Below are 20,152 nucleotides of genomic sequence, written 5' to 3' on the forward strand. Positions count from 1 at the left end.
ACCACCATTTCTTATCTTTGCCATCTGGCTTCTAATATTTAAGTCTAATTCTCTTGTTTCAATTTTTTCCAAAGTTAGCTAATTATTAATACATACATATATCTTAACTTTCTATACAATCATAGAACTTCTTCCAAATTTTAAAATAATCAGAATCTTGTTTTATCTTTAAGTTTCCAAGTCAATCTATTCATCTCTGCACACTCCATAATTTTTGTCAAAACTTCCCTTTCAGTTGGTACCCTATTCAATTTCCAGTTTTATGCATATACAATCCTAGCGACTGATTAGGTCCCACAGAGTCGGCCTTCTTCGGGTCCCGTCGACTAAACAATGTCGTCTGGCGGGACCCAGGGGAAGAGCCTTCTCTGTGGGGCCCCGACCCTCTGGAACCAGCTCCCCCCTGAGATTAGGATTGCCCCCACCCTCTCTGCCTTTCGTAAACTCCTTAAGACCCACCTCTGCCGTCAGGCATGGGGGAACTAAAACACCTACCCCTTGCCCATGCTGTTTTGTTGATTGATTGACTGTGTACCTGTTTTTTATATACATTGGGATTGTTTTATGAAATTACTAATTTTAAATTGTAATTAGATTGGTGGGCATTGGATTTGTTATTGTGTACTGTTTTTTATTATTGTTGTGAGCCGCCCTGAGTCTTCGGAGAGGGGCGGCATATAAATCCAATAAATCTAATCTAATCTAATCTAGCTGTCTTAAATATATGTATAATTAAATACATTTCGTCTTTGTCAAAATTATCTGGTAAAATACCCAGAAGGTATATCTCCGGTTTAAATTCAATAGTCTTTCTGAATCCAATGTTGAATTTGTGTCCAGTATTTACGTGCTTCTGAAAAAGTCCACCACATACATTTCCAACAGTTCATCGACAAATTTTTAAACATTTTAGTTAGCTTTTCTGGAGTCATTAAAAAACCTCTTTTTATCTCAAATTATTTTTCTTAAAAGAAATTGGTTTGAAGAACGGAGTATTTGTATTTGATTCAAAATTAGTTAACAATATACATGTTCTATCTGATATCTCTACTATACTGAGGTAGCCATGGATAATCAAGTCATGGTATTCCTCATTTAAAGAAAAACTGTATCTACATTTTTGGAACTGGGTAAGATTAATTATTATTCAGTTACAGTCTGAGAAAAGCAGTTTCATAGCCTAAGGAAAGGTGTGAATGCTATATCTTGACATGAATCTATGCCAAACAATTTGTTTAGTTGAAAAATAACAAGAGTTAATAATGGAAGCAGAGAAAATGTTTCCAGTGCTTGAATAATGATGGTGGATAACATACATAACATTTGAGAAGATGGTTTTATACTGCAATGAAAATTGTTCTATACTAGTAGTAATTTGCTCTTGTTCTGGGTTGGCAACAAAATTGTTTAAGATTGTTTTATAATAATAATAGTAATAATAGTAATAATAATAATAGTAACAACAACAACAACAATAATAATAATAATAATTATTATTATTTATTAGATTTGTGTGCCGCCCCTCTCCGAGGACTCGGAGCGGCTCACAACAACATATATATAATTATAATATAATTTTCACATGGCAGGTACTGTATAATAATTATTGATGGTCTAGATATTGTTATGCTGTAAAGAAGAATATAGTTCTCAGTGTTACACCTCTGCAATAATAATAGTAGTGAACCAACCCTTCCTTTTTCAATTTTGGAAATGATTTTGATAAAATTATTTGAAATAATTCCACAGGTTTTCCTTAGCCTAGGGCCTTCCACATTTGTGAATTGCAATTCCCATAATTCACAATGGATATTGGTTTTGATTGGACTGATTTGAAATCTTGGGAAACATAATACAGTGCAGATGGAAGACACCTGGTCGGAAAATGCTGCCCTAGGCAATTAATCCTTAAATGTCATCCTTAGTAATATAATCCATAGCATTAGAGCCAAATACCAGTATTGTAATTACTGAGGTGCATTATCCTCCTATTTACTATTTCTGCCAGCAGGTAAGGTTTCACAGAGCTGACAGTGGGAGCAGACAGTAAATCTATTCTGAAATAAATCAGATTTGATCCCGTTCAAAATGGGCTTGAGGATGAATGACTTGATTTTGTATTATAAGCATATTCTTTTGAAATTTTGCTTAACCTCCTATAACTAATCTGTGGTAACTTAGCTATTTTTTTTCCCTTTTGCAGAGAGGCATATCCAACTTGCATTGTGCAGGAAGTGCAGTTGTGTTACGATGTAGCCAAACTCTCATACCTATCCGATGAAAGGTACCTGTATTATGGAGAAAGCATCTTAGTTTAAATATAAAATATGTTAACTACAATAGGCTTTCTGTGCCATTGTCATAAATATTGGTTGTTTGTCACCAGACGATCTATGAGACCTGTGCTGTAAAACCTATTACTGTACATACTATACAGTACTCATTATTAAATACTATTTTAATACTTATTAAATAGTATACCATACTATATAACTCAATAGATAACACATTGGTAGGATGTCATAGTAATTCTCACAATAGATTGATTTCACTTGTTCAATGTTTGATTCTCTCAGTGAAATAATTCATACATTTTGAAATAATTCATACATTCATACAATTTGACTCTTGTTCTGAGAAGTTCCAAGAAAGTGCCCCTATTGGTGAAGCTGCATTGTGTGTACTAAATTTATTTAGATGCAGGTTGGCCTGATCAGTTAAGGAGTTTGGTGAATAAAACTGGTTAATTTCTTTCTCATCTTACCTTATTTATTTAAAGGATTTATATTCTGTTTGCTGATTAAGATGCAATATAGTATGTTTCAAAAGTAACAAAAATAAGCAAATTATTTGAAAAAGTCAACATTTGCAGACTTCATGCCAAGTTGTATTTTAATTTATTGTTTGATTATTTTGAATCCTGAACTTTGAAGAGAATTGTTTTCATTGGTGTCCTGTAAAAGACCCTGCTTAAGACCCCCAAGGTTTAAGCATACTTTATAATATTAGAGATCACCTGTTCTTAATTTACAATTCAATAAAAATGTACATCCTTTCAAAAACTATTACTATAAGGACTTGGAAAGTTTTTCTTACCTAATTAGGTTTCTCTAGTTAACATACCGTAATTAATTACAAAGCTTAAAAGTGAATCTTATGTAAATCTATATGATTAAGCCTACATAATTAAAGAAGTAGAAATATTTGGAATACCTATGATATGTGTTATCCATTTAAGTATATTGCCTACCTTGTGAATATTATTTGTGGAAATGAGTACGTATTTTAGATCTACACTTCATTTTAATAACAAATTCCTTGCCATATCACATTTATGTATGTGTTTATACCAGAAAAAAGGCAGAGAAGAATCTGGCTTATTATACCCAAGCTTTTGAGCAGACTGGTAAAAGGTATTGCATAAATACAAGGCCTTGTGGTCAGTTCTTTTTCTGTAACATCAGAGGATGTGAAAGGGTAAGAAGCTGTTGTGTTTCTTAGTTAAAATGTTAAATCATTGCAATGTTTAAAATTGCCATACTTGCTTTTTTGGAAAAGATTAATATGAACTGCTTTCGTAAATTCATTCTCCCCAGCAATTGAATCAGATGCAGAGTCAAATGATTTATATTCTCTAATACTTATCATGTTTTCCCCCCTTAATACACTTAGATGGTAACTTTTTTAAAAAGAAGTTTGATTTATTATTACTGAAGTAATAATTATTACTGAAATAACTGTGAAATTACTAAACACCTAGGGAAGGAAAATAAAAAGAAACAAATGGAACAGTGAAATAGGATTATATATAAATACTTGAATATTAAAAAGGTAACAGCACTCTGCTTTTCAACAGAAAGATGCAATAGATTACTATACTGGAGTTTCCCAAAAATGTATGGAAGAATACTTGAAAGAAGAGAAGCTAATTTCTGATAAGCCACTGGGAATGGCTTTTGTAACATTCCAGAGGATAACCATGGCCTCTCTGTGAGTGTGTATTTTTAAAATTTATAACTATTAATTATTTTAAATGAAATGAAACACCAGTCTATCCCTATGATTACTTCCAACCAGGAGTGAAATGCTCCCGGTTTGCTCGTGCCTGTCAGTCGTTAGAGATCTGGTTGTGAAGGGAATGCGAGGCTCTGCCCACCTCCCCAGACTCCGCCATTTGGATTCTTTGCGCATGTGCAAAGCATTCTGCGCATGTGCAGAGGGTAAAAGAACCCAAATGATGGCATCCGGGCAGATGGGCGGAGCCTCACGCTCCCTTTATAACCGGCTCTCCAACAACCAACAGTCATGAGTGAAACGGGAGTATTTCACCCCTGCTTTCAACTCAAAGTAGCTCTATTAAATCCTCTTTGAAAGCAATGCATAGAAATCTCAGTGATGGTCCCGGTGACAAATCCAGATTGGATCCCTCAACACAGAAATCCTATTAAAAGGCATCTCTTTGTGTGTATATACTGTTGATTAATAAAATGGATCTCTTGATTGGGCTACATTTCTTTCAATAGATCAATCATTACATCTTTCAAATAGTAATATTGTAAAAATTTTCTTATAATATGTTTTATTTCTGTGTGTTTGACTCACAACAGACTTGAGAAAAGTGCTTTATAACCCCCAAAGCATTTCTGGCTGTCATAACATGTCGCACTGTCCACTTCTCCCATGGTCATCACCAGTGAAGGGCTACCAAAATTTTTACTACCCCACTGTGGGCGTGGCTTATACAGGATGCCCTGCATTTTCTTTCAACATCTTTCAGTGCAAATTGGGTGTTCTGGGGCGGAGCTCCATTTTCACTACCCCACTGCGTCCCGTCCCCCCCGGTCCGGGCAGTAGCCCACCGCTGGTCACGACCACATTTTGCGTGCTTGAGAGCTGGCTCCCATTTATAATTGGTTGCAGCATCCCGCAATCACACCATCAAATTTACAATACTTTTTCCATTTGGGGGAATGGATTTGTACTTCTGATTGCATGATTCATTTATTGTCTGCTGTAAAAACAGTCATATAATTGAGGAGAACCTTTTATGTGCAGTCTATAGAAATAATGATTCTATGCTGAGTCAACCATAAAAGTTAAAATGCTTAATTTCACTGTAGCATTCTTAAAGATTACAATGCCTGTAAATGCCAAGGCTGTAAATGCAAAGGAGAACCTCAACCATCAGCTCATAGCAAAGAGCTTCAAATTTCCAAATGGAATATGAAATATGCTACATATCCTCAGGATATTTGTTGGTAATGTATCTTATTTTTCCCTACTTTATTTCATATGTAAAAGAAATGAAATTTGATAGCATTGTTTTTTTCCAGAAGAGGAAAGAAATTTATTTTAGCTGTTGTCTATATTATTGTCAGATTATTTAATTATGAGGCCAGAAATTGATAGAGCAAGGCTCTCAAAAACTTGGCAACTTTAAGACTTGTAGACTTTAACTCCTAGAATTCTCCATAGCTGGCTGGAGAATTCTAGGAATTGAAGTCCACAAGTCTTAAAGTTGCCAAGTTTGAAGACCTCTGTGATAGAGCATCTTGAAAATACAATTTCAAAACAATTACATTGATGTCCAGACTAAAAATATAAACTAATTCAGTGCATAGCTGTATAAATGGTTTAATGTATAACATTGTGTAAAACGTTGAACATCCAAAAGGTTCACAAACTTTTAAACACCACTGTATTTTATAGGACTTCTATGTTCTGCTTGAACAATACATATGCCTTACAGTCAAGACTGAGCATTCAAATCATTTTAAACTATTGTGAAAGAAATCTAGCCAATTTTTATTCATGAATCTAGATAATCTTAAGAATTTGTCTCTCGTTTTAAACGAGGAATTTTTATCAGAGTTCTATGACTTCTTGGTAAAAGTTACTACTGCTGAATTATTCAGTAAAGGCAAACAAATGCTACATTGTGAATAAATAATGGGGAGGTTGGGGCAGATGATTTGGTTGCCTTCGGGGAAGCAGCAGGCCAGGGAAAGGCATAAGCAATCTCTTGTCCATTTAATCTCCACTTCACTTTTACCCCTAACTTTCTCATTTTTACATATTTTTTATTTTGAACAAAATTATAGATCATATAGAACAAAATCATATTCTTAACACCAGTTTGAAAAATAAGCACCGCTTGTTGCGCTCTTCTCTATTTTTGCTCGACAGGAATAATCTCTCAATTCAAGGATGGAATTGGTGGGGTAGATGGCTTTTTATAAATTTACTCCTTTTTGTTGGTCTCTTTTTCTTGACAACCCCTTCCATCATTATTTCAACAATGGACAAGTTCTATGTAACCAAACCGATTCATTATCTTAATGTGAGTAATGCACTAAATCTGATTTTAATCATCTCTGCTTCTTTATGTTCTCACAAAAGATTTAGCTCTGAGGTTAAAGTTAACTATCATTCTAATTTTTGTAAAGCAAAGAAAATAAAGATAAGGTGAAATACAACCACATTTAATAAACACTGTCAAATACAGGCAAGCAACTATAATCCTTTAATTCCTATAGTTGTGTTCCCTGGTACACTTTCTATGTTACTGACAGAATTCATTCTTCTGTTGTGTTGAGATAGGAAACACAAAATTATATTCTCAGTAAGGATAATTGAACATCAATTAAAATTCTGCCTTCTTAAAAAGGAGACATTCCCAACATCATTCACTTTGCATCATGCCAATCTTAGTCCTTAGACATGTCAGTTCCTTGCCCTAAAAGGTGTTCATCTTGTTTAGAAATATTGTTACCAAATTTTTGATTTTTAAAAAATGTAATCTTTGTTTTTGGATTAAGTTGCTGATCTCTTTCCAAATCCTATCTGCTATTATTATTGTTTTCATAAGACCAATTTTATTTCAGTGATTGTTAAGATAATATAATAAATATGTTTGACTTGGTTGCATTTATGATAAATCTGCAGAACTGGTTATATTTCTCTCTATTCTTTCCTCAGAATCCTGTTATTAGTCAGTTCTTCCCAACACTCCTTTTATGGTCCTTTACAGCTTTGCTACCAACCGTTGTCTATTATTCAACAGTGTTTGAATCACACTGGACAAAGTAAGAAGACTCTTTGTTTTGGCTCATCAAATTACATTGGAGGATTTAAAAGATAGGAAAGGCAAGGGATAATGTTCAGAATTTGTAGTAATGTCTACTTTTCCCACATTCTTTTTCTGCATAGCTCTGATTTTAACTTTATATACATTACAAAATAATATTTATCTTAATTATTATTCTCTGTTTACAATAATGTAAAGCCACAGCTGCCAGTTTTTTAAGCTTGTGTTGGCCTTCATACGGTATGTATTGAGTTCTTTCCAAAAACCTAGGATATTGTGATGTATCAGCATAGTGTATGTCAGATCCAAGCAATGTAATATTTTGCAATTGATGGAATTATTATAGTTGTTTATTTATGGTCCAAGACCAAATTTTGGGTGCCTAGTAACCAGCCCACGTTTACAGCCATTTGCAGCACTCTGCAGTCATGTGACTGTGATTTATCGTGATTTACAATGTTTTTGCTAGAAACCAGTTTACACTTGTCCAGACCAGTCACGGTGTTACTGGTCCAGCCTGGCCTCACAAGTAATTGTGGGTTCCATTATGGTCAGAACAACTCACTGTTGCCTTGAGTTCCCCAGATCAGTTGACACATCCACGTTTTGAGGGACTTGTGGAAAGTTAACAGTTGGTGAATTGGAAAGGGCAAACCTCACCTTGTGGAGGATGATGTTTCACAGGGTGGATGCCACAGCAGGAAAGACTCATGTTCTGAGTTATACTAGATGCAACTCCTCAGAAGACAGAACCTGCAACATACATCTTCTGCTGGACCTGATGGGATTGGCAGGTGTAATCAGGAACAAGGGGTTCCTCAGATAAGCTGGTCCCATGCCTTGAAGGGTTTGATCAAAGAGCTAAAGTGAAAACTAGCAATTTGAATTGGATCTGAAAATGGAAAGCAAACACAATACCGACAGAAGGAGAAGTTCTAAAGAAAAATTTGGACTGCACAGAAATGAATATATTAACAATGAAAATTAAAGATAAAGAAGATATGGAATATTATAAAGAATGGGTGAAACTTTATGAATAGATAGAAAACATGTATTAGAATTAAAACCACTCGGGAAGGCTTAGAAGGGAAAGAAGAAGTAGGAAGGAAGGAAGGAAGGAAGGAAGGAAGGGAAGAAGGAGAGGGAAGTAGTAAGGGGAGAGAAGGAGTAAGAAGGTAGGTATAGAAGAAGGAGATGGAGCGGGGGGAGTGTGAAGAAAAAGAAAAACAAAGTGATTAGTAATAGAAAGACTAGGTGTAAAAAAAGATTATTGAACTCTGATTGATTTGAAAATGTATACAGTATATGCTATTGATATATTATTAAGGTGAGGGGCGGCATACAAATCCAATAAATAAATAAATAAATAAATAAATATATATATATTGATGCATATATACAAAAATTGTGCAGAAAAATAAAAAATCTTTTAAAAAAAAGAATTGGATCTGAAAATAAATTGGGAACCAATGCAGCTCACAGAGCTGAAGTATAACTTATGTTGTTCTAGGGTTACACATAAGTATCTATGCTGCTTTATTAATTACAGGCTGAAACCTTCAGGTACTTCTCAAAGGTAGCTCCATATAGAATGCAGGAGATGACCAAGGCATATGAGTGGCCATGAGCGGAGCTTCCTATCCAGGAGATATGCTGTATTTTAAATTTTGTGATATGCTGTATTTTAAATTTTGTGATTTTTGGTCTTGGATTATAAATAAACAAATTATTTTTTATAATTAACGTGTTTCTTTTCACTGAAAGCAGTCAACTAAATGATTGGACAAATAATATTTATTGTAAACCTTCTTGATCTGGTTCAGTATTTGACTTACGGATGCTTGCACTAATTTTTTTTCCCTTTAGGTAGAGCTGACAGAAACCACTGTAAAAACATTGTAACAAATAAAGTCAACTCCAGAGTAATCCAAAATCAGCTGATTTCCAAATTTTAATTTTAAGCATTTCCATTTGTAACTACCATCAAATCTTATAATATTTGACAACATGATCAATCATTTTCTTCTTTTTTTAATAGATCTGATGAAAACAGAACAATGATGCACAAGATTTACTCATTTTTGATCTTCATGGTATTAATATTACCTTCGCTTGGGTTGACTAGGTAAAGGCTACTGTAAAATTCTAGCTTTTTGAGTATGACAGGGTTTCTTTTCTTTTAATTTTTTTTAAATTGCAGCCTTTAAATATCTGAAACAGTCTTGACCATGCCAAAGAAAGAATTTCTTTTTTATTCCTAATTATTTTTTCTTCATATTTTTCTTCCTCTTTGCAGTACAAAATTTACATAAACAATGTAAAAATAATCAGCAGCTCTCTACATTTAGGTGTTTGAGAGGTAGAATACTTTTCACTTGCTTACCTTATCCCCATTTTGGTCTTCGTCTGTTGTTTACCGTATATAATCTCTGTCTTCTTGTTGGTTGGAATTCAGAATTACAGCTTCTACAGCTTTCCCACAACTTAGAAATCTTCTTTGGGCAGAATATAGTGCGTGGACAATACATTCATAAATTTCTAGGCTCTATTGATGGAACTATAGCAACATAGTCACATTACATTTCATTTAATAGTCCCCCCCCCCCTTTTCTAGGAACACAGATACGGGGAGGGGGGATCATTTCTAAACATTTATGGCATTTCAAAGGTCACTGTTAGTCCTGTTCCAGTGATTTGGCCCTAAAAGTAAGAAAAACAATAATAATAATAACATGTTGAAATAGGTACATGTTGAAATAGATGATTTGAATTGAATGAAATATTGTAATATTGATTAAAATAAGGCGGTAAAAAACAGAATAAATGTGTATATAAAGTTAATAACCAGAACACATTTTTTATACCGACTGTAATTGCCGTAAGAAAATTCTTTTCTTTTAGAGATAATGTGTATAATGAACTGAAATATCTTAACTTAAATACCCTTTTTCTATTTTTTTGTGTTAATATTTGTGAATGTTTGTGTTAATATTTGTATGTTATATTTATGTATATTTTTTGTGTATTGTTCTTTTTTAATGTTTATATTTCAATAAAAATATTTTTTTTAAAAAGAAACTATTACATTTGTTGTACTTAATTTTTTCTCTTCTATTTGATGTTGTAGTAAATTGAAGAAATTAATACCAAATATTTCTTTCAGTCTGGATTTCTTCTTTCGCTGGGTATTTGATAAAGCATCTGAATCTAAAGATAGATTAAAGTAAGTATCTAAAAAAAAGCTTTCATCCTTTTGCTAACTGACCCAGGATAGGCAAACGTGTCTTCAGTTACTATTTTATTTATTAATCATAAATTGATACTACCCAGAGGGAAGAACTGAATATGAAGATTCTTACGTGAGAATTGGTTTGTCTTGGGAAATGATTTTGAATAACTAGTAAACATTGCTCTTTGTGTCTTCAAGAGCACTGCTCCCCTAAAGTTATTCCATTGAAAAGGAAGGTACTGTATTTTATTTTTTATTTATTCATTTGTCCAATACACAAATACATAGGAAGAAAAATAGACATGTAGTAATATATATAAGGGTAAAGTGAACTTAGAGGAGAGGATATATGAAAGAAAGAAAATATATATGATAAGTGAGAGAAAGGAAAGACAATTGGACAGGGGACGAAAGGCACACCAGTGCACTTATGTACACCAAAGAGCTGTACAAGCGCTGTATGACTTTTATGCAACTTTAGAAGGAGTGTTGCTGGAGAAAGTTTAATATTGCTTTCTAAAAATTAAAATACCTCTAAAACTTATCCTAAAACTCTGAAAAAACTGGAGCTGTCCACACTTATGGGCTATCTCTTCTACTTAGAACCATTGATCCAGTCACTGCAGCCTTTCTGTTTCAATGATCGACCAGAGAGGTTTTAAAACTCAAGCCATTGATGTCTTGACAAGGATTTAAATCTGAGAAAAATCACAGTCTGACTTTGGGCTGGTCTGTTTTCTGTTTTCAACCCAGTCTATCTCAGCTGTGGGGGAAAATTGGAGAAAGGGCTGCTATGTGTATGGGACATCAAAGTAATTAATCACAGATTTTATTTACTATGATGTTCATCTTTGACCGGGGGTGGGTTGCTGCTGGTTCGGATCGGTTCTTTAGAACCGGTAGCGGAAATTTGCTGTTGCTCTTCGAACCAGCAGCGATGATTCGCGGGCCACACTCCCAAACCGGTTCTCCAGTTGCCACAGCTTGTAAAAAAGACAACCCCTCTCTGCATGCACAAAGGCTTTTGCGCATGCACAGAGATTCATTTCCGCGAAGTTCCGGAAAGTTCCTTCATGATGCGAAGTGATAGGGAAAGTAAATGGAACCCAGCCCTGCCCTTGACTGAAAGCTTCCAAAATATATTTCATAGATCATGAGAGCTATTGACACTTTTTTGCAGTATTTTTAAAGTTCCTCACTTTTTTGTATTTCAAAATTCTTCCAGTTGTATTAAAATAAAAGCGTATGTGGCAAAACCATGGGGGGGATGTGCAGATCATTGCTGGGTTGATTTCATATATTGTGAGTGGACATCAAAGACAATAATGATCCCTCCTTCCACTGCTTCCATTCAAGACAGATGTGCAGGAGAGAAAAAAAAAAGCTCACTGATCCCCTTTGGTTTCCAGATGGGTGAAAAGGAGCTGAGATTACATGCCTATTTTTTCATTGCAGATGTGTCTTTTTGCCTGATCAGGGAGCTTTCTTTGTGAACTATGTAATTGCTTCAGCTTTTATTGGCAATGGAACACAGCTGTTGCGTTTCCCAGGCCTTATGATGTACACCATTCGCATGATGATGGCCAAATCTTCTGCTGAGAGGAGAAATGTTAAGCAGGTATTAAATCTTTTTATATTTTAATTCTTCTATTGGAGTGCTTTACATCTCTGCCCATTAGGTTTGCTGCTCTTATTTCTGAGACTCTTTGACCTCTTAGTAGTACATGAAACATCACTACTTACCAAGAAGGCTTTTTGCCATTACTGGGTAGAAGTTGTCATTTATTGAATTTGTTCTTTTCGCTTAAACCAGAAGACAGAACTTTATCTATAGTTATGGCAGGAGGCATCAGCTCCTAGCTATGTCATCTAAAGATAGAAAAAAAGCATAACAGCAACAATAATCTACTCGGGGGGGGAAAACATACAATTACAGTGGTACCTCGAGATAAGAGTTTAATTCGTTCCGGACCTGCGCTCTTAAGTCGAGCAGCTCTTATCTCGAACGACTTTTCCCCATAGGAATTAATGTAAATAATTTTAATTGGTTCCAGCCCTCAAAAAACTCACAAAGTTAGTCTAAATTATGCAAAAAGACATGTTTTTAATGAAGAAATGTACTTGTACATATACATATAAATGAATAATGAAGTTTCTTTCACTTAACTTGTAAACTTTCTTAAACTTTTAAATTTACATATGTTCAACTTCTCTGCCACCCAATCCTGTAGGACAGAGGTCCCCAACCCTTTTTGCACCAGGGACCGGCTTTAAGCGATCAAGAGAGGAATGGGTGAATGAATGGACAGAGGGTGGGAAGGAAGGAAGGAAAGAGGGAAGGGACAGGAACAGAGGAAGGAAGCAAGGAAACTTATGAAATGGGAGAGTAAGAGAGGAATGAGTGAAGGGAGGGAGGGAAGAAGGTGGGAAGGAGAAAGAAAAGAAGAAATAGAGGAAGGGAAGGTAAAAGAGAGAAAGAAAAAGAGCAAGCAAGCAAGCAAGCAAGCAAGCAAGCAAGCAAGAAAGAAAGAAAGAAAGAAAGAAAGAAAGAAAGAAAGAAAGAAAGAAAGAAAGAAAGGGGGAAGGGACAGGAACAGAGGAAGGAAGCAAGGAAACTTATGAAAGGGGAGAGTAAGAGAGGAATGAGTGAAGGGAGGGAGGGAGGGAGGGAAGAAGGTGGGAAGGAGAAAGAAAAGAAGAAATAGAGGAAGGGAAGGTAAAAGAGAGAAAGAAAAAGAGCAAGAAAAAGAAAGCAATAATAATAATAATAATAATAATAATAATAATAATAATAATAATAATAATAATTCCCAGAATTCCTCCACCAATCATGCTACTTTAGGAATGGGAATTGAAGTCTATAAGCCTTAATCTTGCCAGGTTTGAAGACCCTTGCACTTCTAACGCTTAACTCAGGGATCTTCAAACTTGACGGTTTTAAGATTAGTGGACTTCAACCCTCAGAATTCCAAAACAAGGATTCTGGCGCCACCTAGTGGACGCTCGGCTCGTATCCCGAATTTGAGCTCGTAACTTGAACAGAAATGTCTCTTCCTTCCTAGCTCGTATCTGGAAATGCTCGCATGTAGAGCAGCTCGTATCTTGAGGTACCACTGTATATATTTATTTATTTATTCAATTTTTATGCCGCCCTTCTCCTTAGACTCAGGGTGGCTTACAACATGTTAGCAATAGCACTTTTTAACAGAGCCAGCATATTGCCCCCACAATCCGGGTCCTCCCCTGCCTTCCATACCATAAGCAATACTTAGCTCAAGGGCAGCTGGATGCCAGTCATCCACTGTAGAAAGAAAATTCTATGATAAATACTAACATTTCACTTTGCTACAGTGATGGAGGGTACCCTTCACAGCAAGCAAATTAGAGTGGTCTCCATATTCATTCATTCATTCATTCATTCATTCATTCATTCATTCATTCATTCATTCGACTTCTATGCCTCCCAATCCCGAGGGATTCAGGGCGGCTTACAATAATATAAAAAATATAAAAGATCAATATAAAGAAAAACAATATTAAAAATATTTATGATGGGAGAGTAACATGCTGAATGTGATATTCAGCTGGAAGGAAGGAACCATCCTTTCAGGCATCTTCTCACAGAAATAGCTTCAGCTTAAGCAAAAGTACATTATACAGAACAATTAAGAAATAATACAGACAATGTGGTCATCCTGAATATTATCTCCCAAGGACATATTGCTTTCTTGACAGAGTGGTCAGATTAACCACCCTCCTACTAGAATGAGCAATGGCTATATTTGAAATCGTACCCGACAGAGATTTATATGCCAAAGAGATGCAACTCTAATCTAATCTACCTGGAAATAAGGAGTATGTCTGAGCCTATCCAGCGTTCTGTTATCAAATTTTACAGTGAAGGATCAAAGGTTTCTTAAATCAATTTATACACCCCAACCAAAATGGTTTTCTCCCAGGGAGACAATTAAGGAACAACATAAGAATGATAATGGATATTCTTGAATATTATGAACTTCATAACAAAAAACAAGTGGCACTAATTTTCTTAGATGCCCAGAAGGCCTTTGATAACGTGTCTTGGAACTTCATGATTAAACAACTAGAGTGTATATGGAATTTGGCCAAAAATTTATAAATGCAATTAAAGCCATATATACTGTACTCACCAATCTGCATATATTATTCTTAACGGAGAAGTAAGAACAAAAATACCTATACAAAAAGGCACAAGACAAGGCTGTCCACTCTCCCCCTTACTTTTTATTTTGACACTAGAAGTTTTAACTAGAATTATTAGACAGAATGAAGAAATAAAAGGTCTAAAATGTAAAAATGAAACATACAAATTACAAGCAATTGGTTCTTCAAGAAGCGCCTCTTCAGCGTGAGAGTTGGCTATAGCCACTATCAAAGAGAGATCTTCATGATTGTGGCTTTCCCGAGCAATGATGGCCTAATAGGTTTAGGATATGAGGGAGTCAGCTTTTTCCCATGAAATGCTATCTGTGCAAAGCAATGTTTAGTCCCCAAAGTCTGGGAAATGCTGGAGTGTGTACAAAATGTTCCCATCTGAATCTGAAATTTTTATTACAAGCCTAGATTTTGCATATAATTATATAAGTGAGGAGTTGATTGTTTCTGGTGTTGATGTACATTTGCAAAAATCAGTTCCCTTAGAAACGTATGTGAATTATTTTCATTTTAATGTATTTTGATTTCCTTATAGAAACAAGCTTATCAATTTGAATTTGGAGCAATGTATGCTGGGATGTTATGTGTATTCACAGTCATCATGGCTTACAGTATTACATGTCCTATTATTGTCCCATTTGGTAAGTTGATAAATGAGTTGGGATTGTATTTTGGGGCAGACTGTAGTGCCAGATGCTTGGCTTGAGAATAACGTTGAAATGAATGCCTTAGTTACTTAATACTTTTATTTGTTTGTTTGTTTATTAGATTTTTATGGCGCCCTATTCTTCGGAGTCAGGATGGCTCACAACAAAAGTGAATACATAGCATATAGAAATCTAAAATTAAAACATACTAAAAAACCATTTCTTAAAAAGCCAATCAATCACATTCAGTCAATCAAACCTATACATTAATTCGCTAGCCGGGGCAAGATGATAGACTTAATGGCCCCAAACTTGCCGGCAGAGATAGGTCTTTAAGCTCTTGTGGAAGACAGGGAGGATGGAGGCATTACGAATCTCTGGAGGGAGTTGATTTCAGAGGGCTGGGGCCTCCACAGAGAAGGCTCTTCCCCTAGGCTCCACCAGGCGACATTGTCTAGCTGATGAGACCTGGAGAAGGCTAACTCTGTGGGACCTGATTAGCTGCTGGGATATATGGGGAAGAAGATGGTTCCGTAAGTAAGGGCTTTATAGGTCATAACCAACACTTTGAATTGCGTTCAGAAACCAATTGGCAACCAGTGCAGTTCGCGGTGTGCTGGAGAGACATGGGCGTATCTTGGCTGCATTTAGCACAATCTGGAGTTTCCTAACGTTCTTCAAAGGTAGCCCCATGTAGAGAGCTTAGCAGTAGTCGAACCTCAAAGTGATAAGGGCGTGAGTGACTGTGAGAAAACACGGTTCAAATAGACAGTCCAAATAGGGACGCAACTGGTGTACCAGGCAAACCTGGGCGAACATCCCCCTTGCCACAGCAAAGAGGTAGTAATCTAAACTCAGTTGTGGATTGAAGAGGATGCCCAAGTTGCAGACCCTCTCTGAGGGGGTCAAAAGTGCCCCCCCCTCCGATAATGGATAGACAAGTGGGATTGTCCTTAGGAGGCAAGACTCACAGCCACTCCGTCTTGTCAGGGTTGAGTCTGAGCCTGTTAACACCCATCCAAACCCTAACAGCCTCCAGACACTGGCACATCACTTCCACTGCTTCACTGAATTGAATCCTTTTGTTTTAGATGAAGTGAATATTTCATTGCAAATATTCTTAAAAGGCTGTTTAATCTAAAGTTTGGCAGGAAGCCTTGCAAAAAAGAAAGCGATTTAGGGCATCAGATCTATATAAAAGAAATGGAATGAGTTACCTGCTTAGCAATATCCATCGGAAGCCATACCTAGTAGTTCCATTGATAGAAAAAGAGTGTGCCACTTACCATTTTACATTAAACATTTATATTTTAAGTGATCTGAAAGAAGTTGGTGATTTTAAATATTCAACAATAGCATTTGCTGGTGAAGGGGTTAGAATTCAGCATAGCATGCAACCTTAGCCATCGACCTGGAGTATGATCTTGAGGTTGAGTCAGCCTTCCATCCTTTCAGGGTCTATAAAATATGGATCCCAATGGTTGGGGACAATTTGCTGACATTGTAAACCCCCTAGAGAGTGCTATAAAGCACTTTGGGGTGGTATATAAGTCTAAGTGCTGTTGCTATTGTTATGTATCTAATTGTGTTCTGCCATTGATGGTTTTTTTCTCCTTCATGCATGCCTCCATCTTCTGTACAATCTGGGCTTATATTTTATTTATTTTATTTATTTTAATTTTATTTATTTTATTTTAATTTTATTTATTTTATTTATTTTATTTATTTATTTATTTTATTTATTTTATGTATTTTATTTATTTTATGTATTTTATTTATTTTATTTATTTTATTTATTTTATTTATTTTATTTATTTTATTTATTTTATTTATTTTATTTATTTTATTTATTTTATTTATTTTATTTATTTTATTTATTTTATTTATTTTATTTATTTTATTTATTTTATTTATTTTATTTATTTTATTTATTTTATTTATTTTATTTATTTTATTTTATTTTATTATTTTGTTTACTTTACTTTACTTTATTTTTTAAATTTGTCAATCAAGTATAGGGTAGTAATATATATAAACATAACATAGAAAGTAATGATAAAAGACGACAAATAGGACAGTAGAACAGTGACGGTAGGATACGCTTATGCACGTTACCATGGTATGCTTATGCACACCTCTTAGAAAAGGGGAGAGGTCAACTGTAGACAATCTAAGGTTGAAAGGCAATACTGTATACAGTACTTGAAAGGCAATTCGGGTCTTTAAATAAAGACTCTAGATTTGCATTTTAACTTCCTGGGGGGAATATAAAAGAGCATTACAGCAGTGATGGTGAGTTTATGGCATGTGTGTCAAAGATGACACACCACAACTTTTTGAGTGACATGCCAATGTTCATCAGCATCCAACAACAGCTGTTCTCAAAATCATGCCCCTTTCTTGTGTGATTTTTGAAGGCTCTAGAGAGTGCGCAATTTCCAGAGGCTACACAAGAGCATACCCCACTTTCACGTGGCTTCTGCAGTCAACAAAAAATGATTTGCAGACACTGCTGAGACCATGTGAGATCATGCAACCTCTAGAGCAGTGATGGCGAACCTATGGTATAGGTGCCACAGGTGGCACATGGAGCCATATCTGCTGGCACATGAGCTGTTGCCCTAGCTCAGCTCCAACGTTCATGTGTTTGTCATCCAGCTGGTTTTTGGCTTGCACAGAAGCCCTGGGAGGCATTTTTGGCTTCCAGAGAGCCTCTGGGTGGGATAGGGAAGGCGTTTTTACCCTCCCCTGGCTCCAGGGAAGCCTTTGGAACCTGGGAAGGGTGAAACACAAGCCTACTGGGCCCACCAGAAGTTGGGAAACAGGCTGATTCTGGCCTCCAGAGGACCTCCGGGGGTGGGGAAAGCTGTTTTCAGCTTTGTCTGGCATTGAATTATGAGTGTGGGCACTCATGCATGCATGATAGTATGCACACACACTCTTTGAGCACCCAAGGAAAAAAAGGTTCGCCATCACTGCTTTAGAGCAGTGTTTTTCAACCAGTGTGCCGCGGCACACTAGTGTGACGTGAAACACGGTCAGGTGTGCCGTGGGGAAATTAAACATGGGTCCCCAAACTACCATTCCTGCCAGGATATCCTGTTTATGTTCATCGAAACAGGCCCAGGTTTCACACTAAGTGAGTATAAATACATTTAGAAACTACAGTATATTATTATCTATATGCATAATATGTACTGTGTTAGAGTGTCATTTTGTGTCATTTTGGTTGGTGGTGTGCCCCGGGATTTTGTAAATGTAAAAAATGTGCCGCGGCTCAAAAAATGTTGAAAATCACTGCTTTAGAGCAGTGGTCCCCAACCTTTTTTCCACCAGGGACCAGTTTCAGCAAGACAATTTTTCTATGGCCCGGTGGGGGCGGAAAGGGGGTTTAGCTTATCGTTCCATTGTCTATCTCCCCCCCCCTTTTTAATTTTGCGGGGGAGTTGAAGTGACAGAGGGAGGAAGGGTAGGAGGGGGCGGTTTCCTGTCTCTTTCCCCTCCTGTTCACTCGGGACCGCCGTTTGCCTTTCAGCAGTTCCAGAGGACACCCCCCCCCCCCATTCTGGCTGGGATTGCAGCAAGGAATCCCAGAGCAGGGGGAGGTGCCTCCACGGACACAGTCACCTTCCTTTGCGATCGCTGCCTGCTTGGAGCGCCCACCACTGCCAGGTTTGGTAATTTTCTTGCAGCAAGGAATCCTTCCAAAAGAAAATTACCAGAGCTGGTGGTGGGGGTTTCATGGTCACACACACACCCCTGGCTTCGCTCCCACCCAGGACCCCGGGAATAGGGTGGGGGAGCCTAGCAAAAAAAGAGCTGCACAATGCCAAAGCCTTTTCGTTTGAGCTGCAGGCAGAGCGAGGGCTTTGCAAGGGCTTCGCAAGGAGGAAATAGACCACTTTCGACGAGAGAAGAAAGACAGGAAAGGAAGAAAGCAAGCAAGCAAAGGTTTTCTCAGCCCGAGGCAAATGGCGGTCCCAAGTGAACGTGAGGGGAAAGAGACAGGAAACAGCTTGGCACTCGCTGGCTCCACAGCAGCTGCTGACTCCGCGGACCGGTGCAACATGCCTTGCGGCCCGGTTCTGGTCCACGGACCGGCGGTTGGGGACCCCTGCTTTAGAGCATCCGAAAATAATGTGAGAACAGGGTGTGCTTTTGGACAATTTTCAAAGGCTGCAGAGGCCATCCAAAAATGATTCTAAGAATCATTTTTTAAAGGGACAGTATTTTTTTAATAAATAAATTAATACGTAAAGAATCATTTCTCTTTTGTTCAAGGGTAGGAAGTGACACCCCAGTAAAGTCAACTTAGTCATTATGAATTTTTCACATACTGAGCCCAAACAGTTCGCCATCACTGGCTTATTACAACTTAAAGAAACAGCATGAAAGAAAAGAAATTGAAGATATCTGGTAGATTTTAGATAATGTTTGTAATGTAATTTACAGGTGGCTCTTAGGGTTATTGCTTATAATTAGAAAATAATTCCAGAAACCATGCTTTGTTTAGTTTAGTTTTAATTGGATTTATATGCTGCCCCTCTCCGAAGACTCGGGGTGGCTTACAACATATACAAAAAACAATGTACATTGAAATCCAATTAATTAAGATTAAAAGTTAAATCTAAAAACTAAAAAACCCAATTAAAATAAACACATATCCCTTCAATCAACAAACCCACTATACATTCATCGGCTGGGGGCAAAATATAATGACCCCAAGCTTGGCAGCATAGGTGAGTCTTTAGACCACTGATAGCAAACCTTTTTTCCCTTGTGTGTCGAAAGCTCATGTGCATGAGCTATCGCGCATGCACGAGTGCCCATACACATAATTCAATGCCTGGGGACTGCGAAAATGGCCTCCCCCGCCCACCTGGAGGGCCTCTGGAGACCTAAAACAGCGCATTTCCCAACTTCTGATGGGCCTGGTAGGCCCATTTTTTGCCCTCCCCAGGCTCCAGAGGCAAAAATGCCTTCCCCCATCCACCC

General features: G+C 36.8%; 1 protein-coding gene across 4 annotated transcripts in view; it reads left to right on the top strand.

The window, feature by feature from the left end:
• The window catches only part of TMEM63A (transmembrane protein 63A), a 44,203-nt gene that overhangs the window by 18,038 nt on the left and 6,013 nt on the right, over positions 1-20,152 (top strand). For all 4 annotated transcript variants that reach the window (XM_070734329.1, XM_070734328.1, XM_070734325.1 and 1 more), the window contains exons 10-19: positions 2,204-2,284; positions 3,354-3,477; positions 3,857-3,990; positions 5,121-5,258; positions 6,187-6,340; positions 6,979-7,085; positions 9,126-9,212; positions 10,251-10,310; positions 11,772-11,934; positions 15,046-15,151. In XM_070734329.1, coding sequence (XP_070590430.1) covers positions 2,204-2,284; positions 3,354-3,477; positions 3,857-3,990; positions 5,121-5,258; positions 6,187-6,340; positions 6,979-7,085; positions 9,126-9,212; positions 10,251-10,310; positions 11,772-11,934; positions 15,046-15,151 — 1,154 coding nt within the window. The remainder of the gene's footprint in view (positions 1-2,203; positions 2,285-3,353; positions 3,478-3,856; positions 3,991-5,120; positions 5,259-6,186; positions 6,341-6,978; positions 7,086-9,125; positions 9,213-10,250; positions 10,311-11,771; positions 11,935-15,045; positions 15,152-20,152) is intronic.

The sequence above is a fragment of the Erythrolamprus reginae genome, chromosome 1, assembly GCF_031021105.1.
Source record: "Erythrolamprus reginae isolate rEryReg1 chromosome 1, rEryReg1.hap1, whole genome shotgun sequence".
NCBI classification, from domain to species: domain Eukaryota; kingdom Metazoa; phylum Chordata; class Lepidosauria; order Squamata; family Dipsadidae; genus Erythrolamprus; species Erythrolamprus reginae.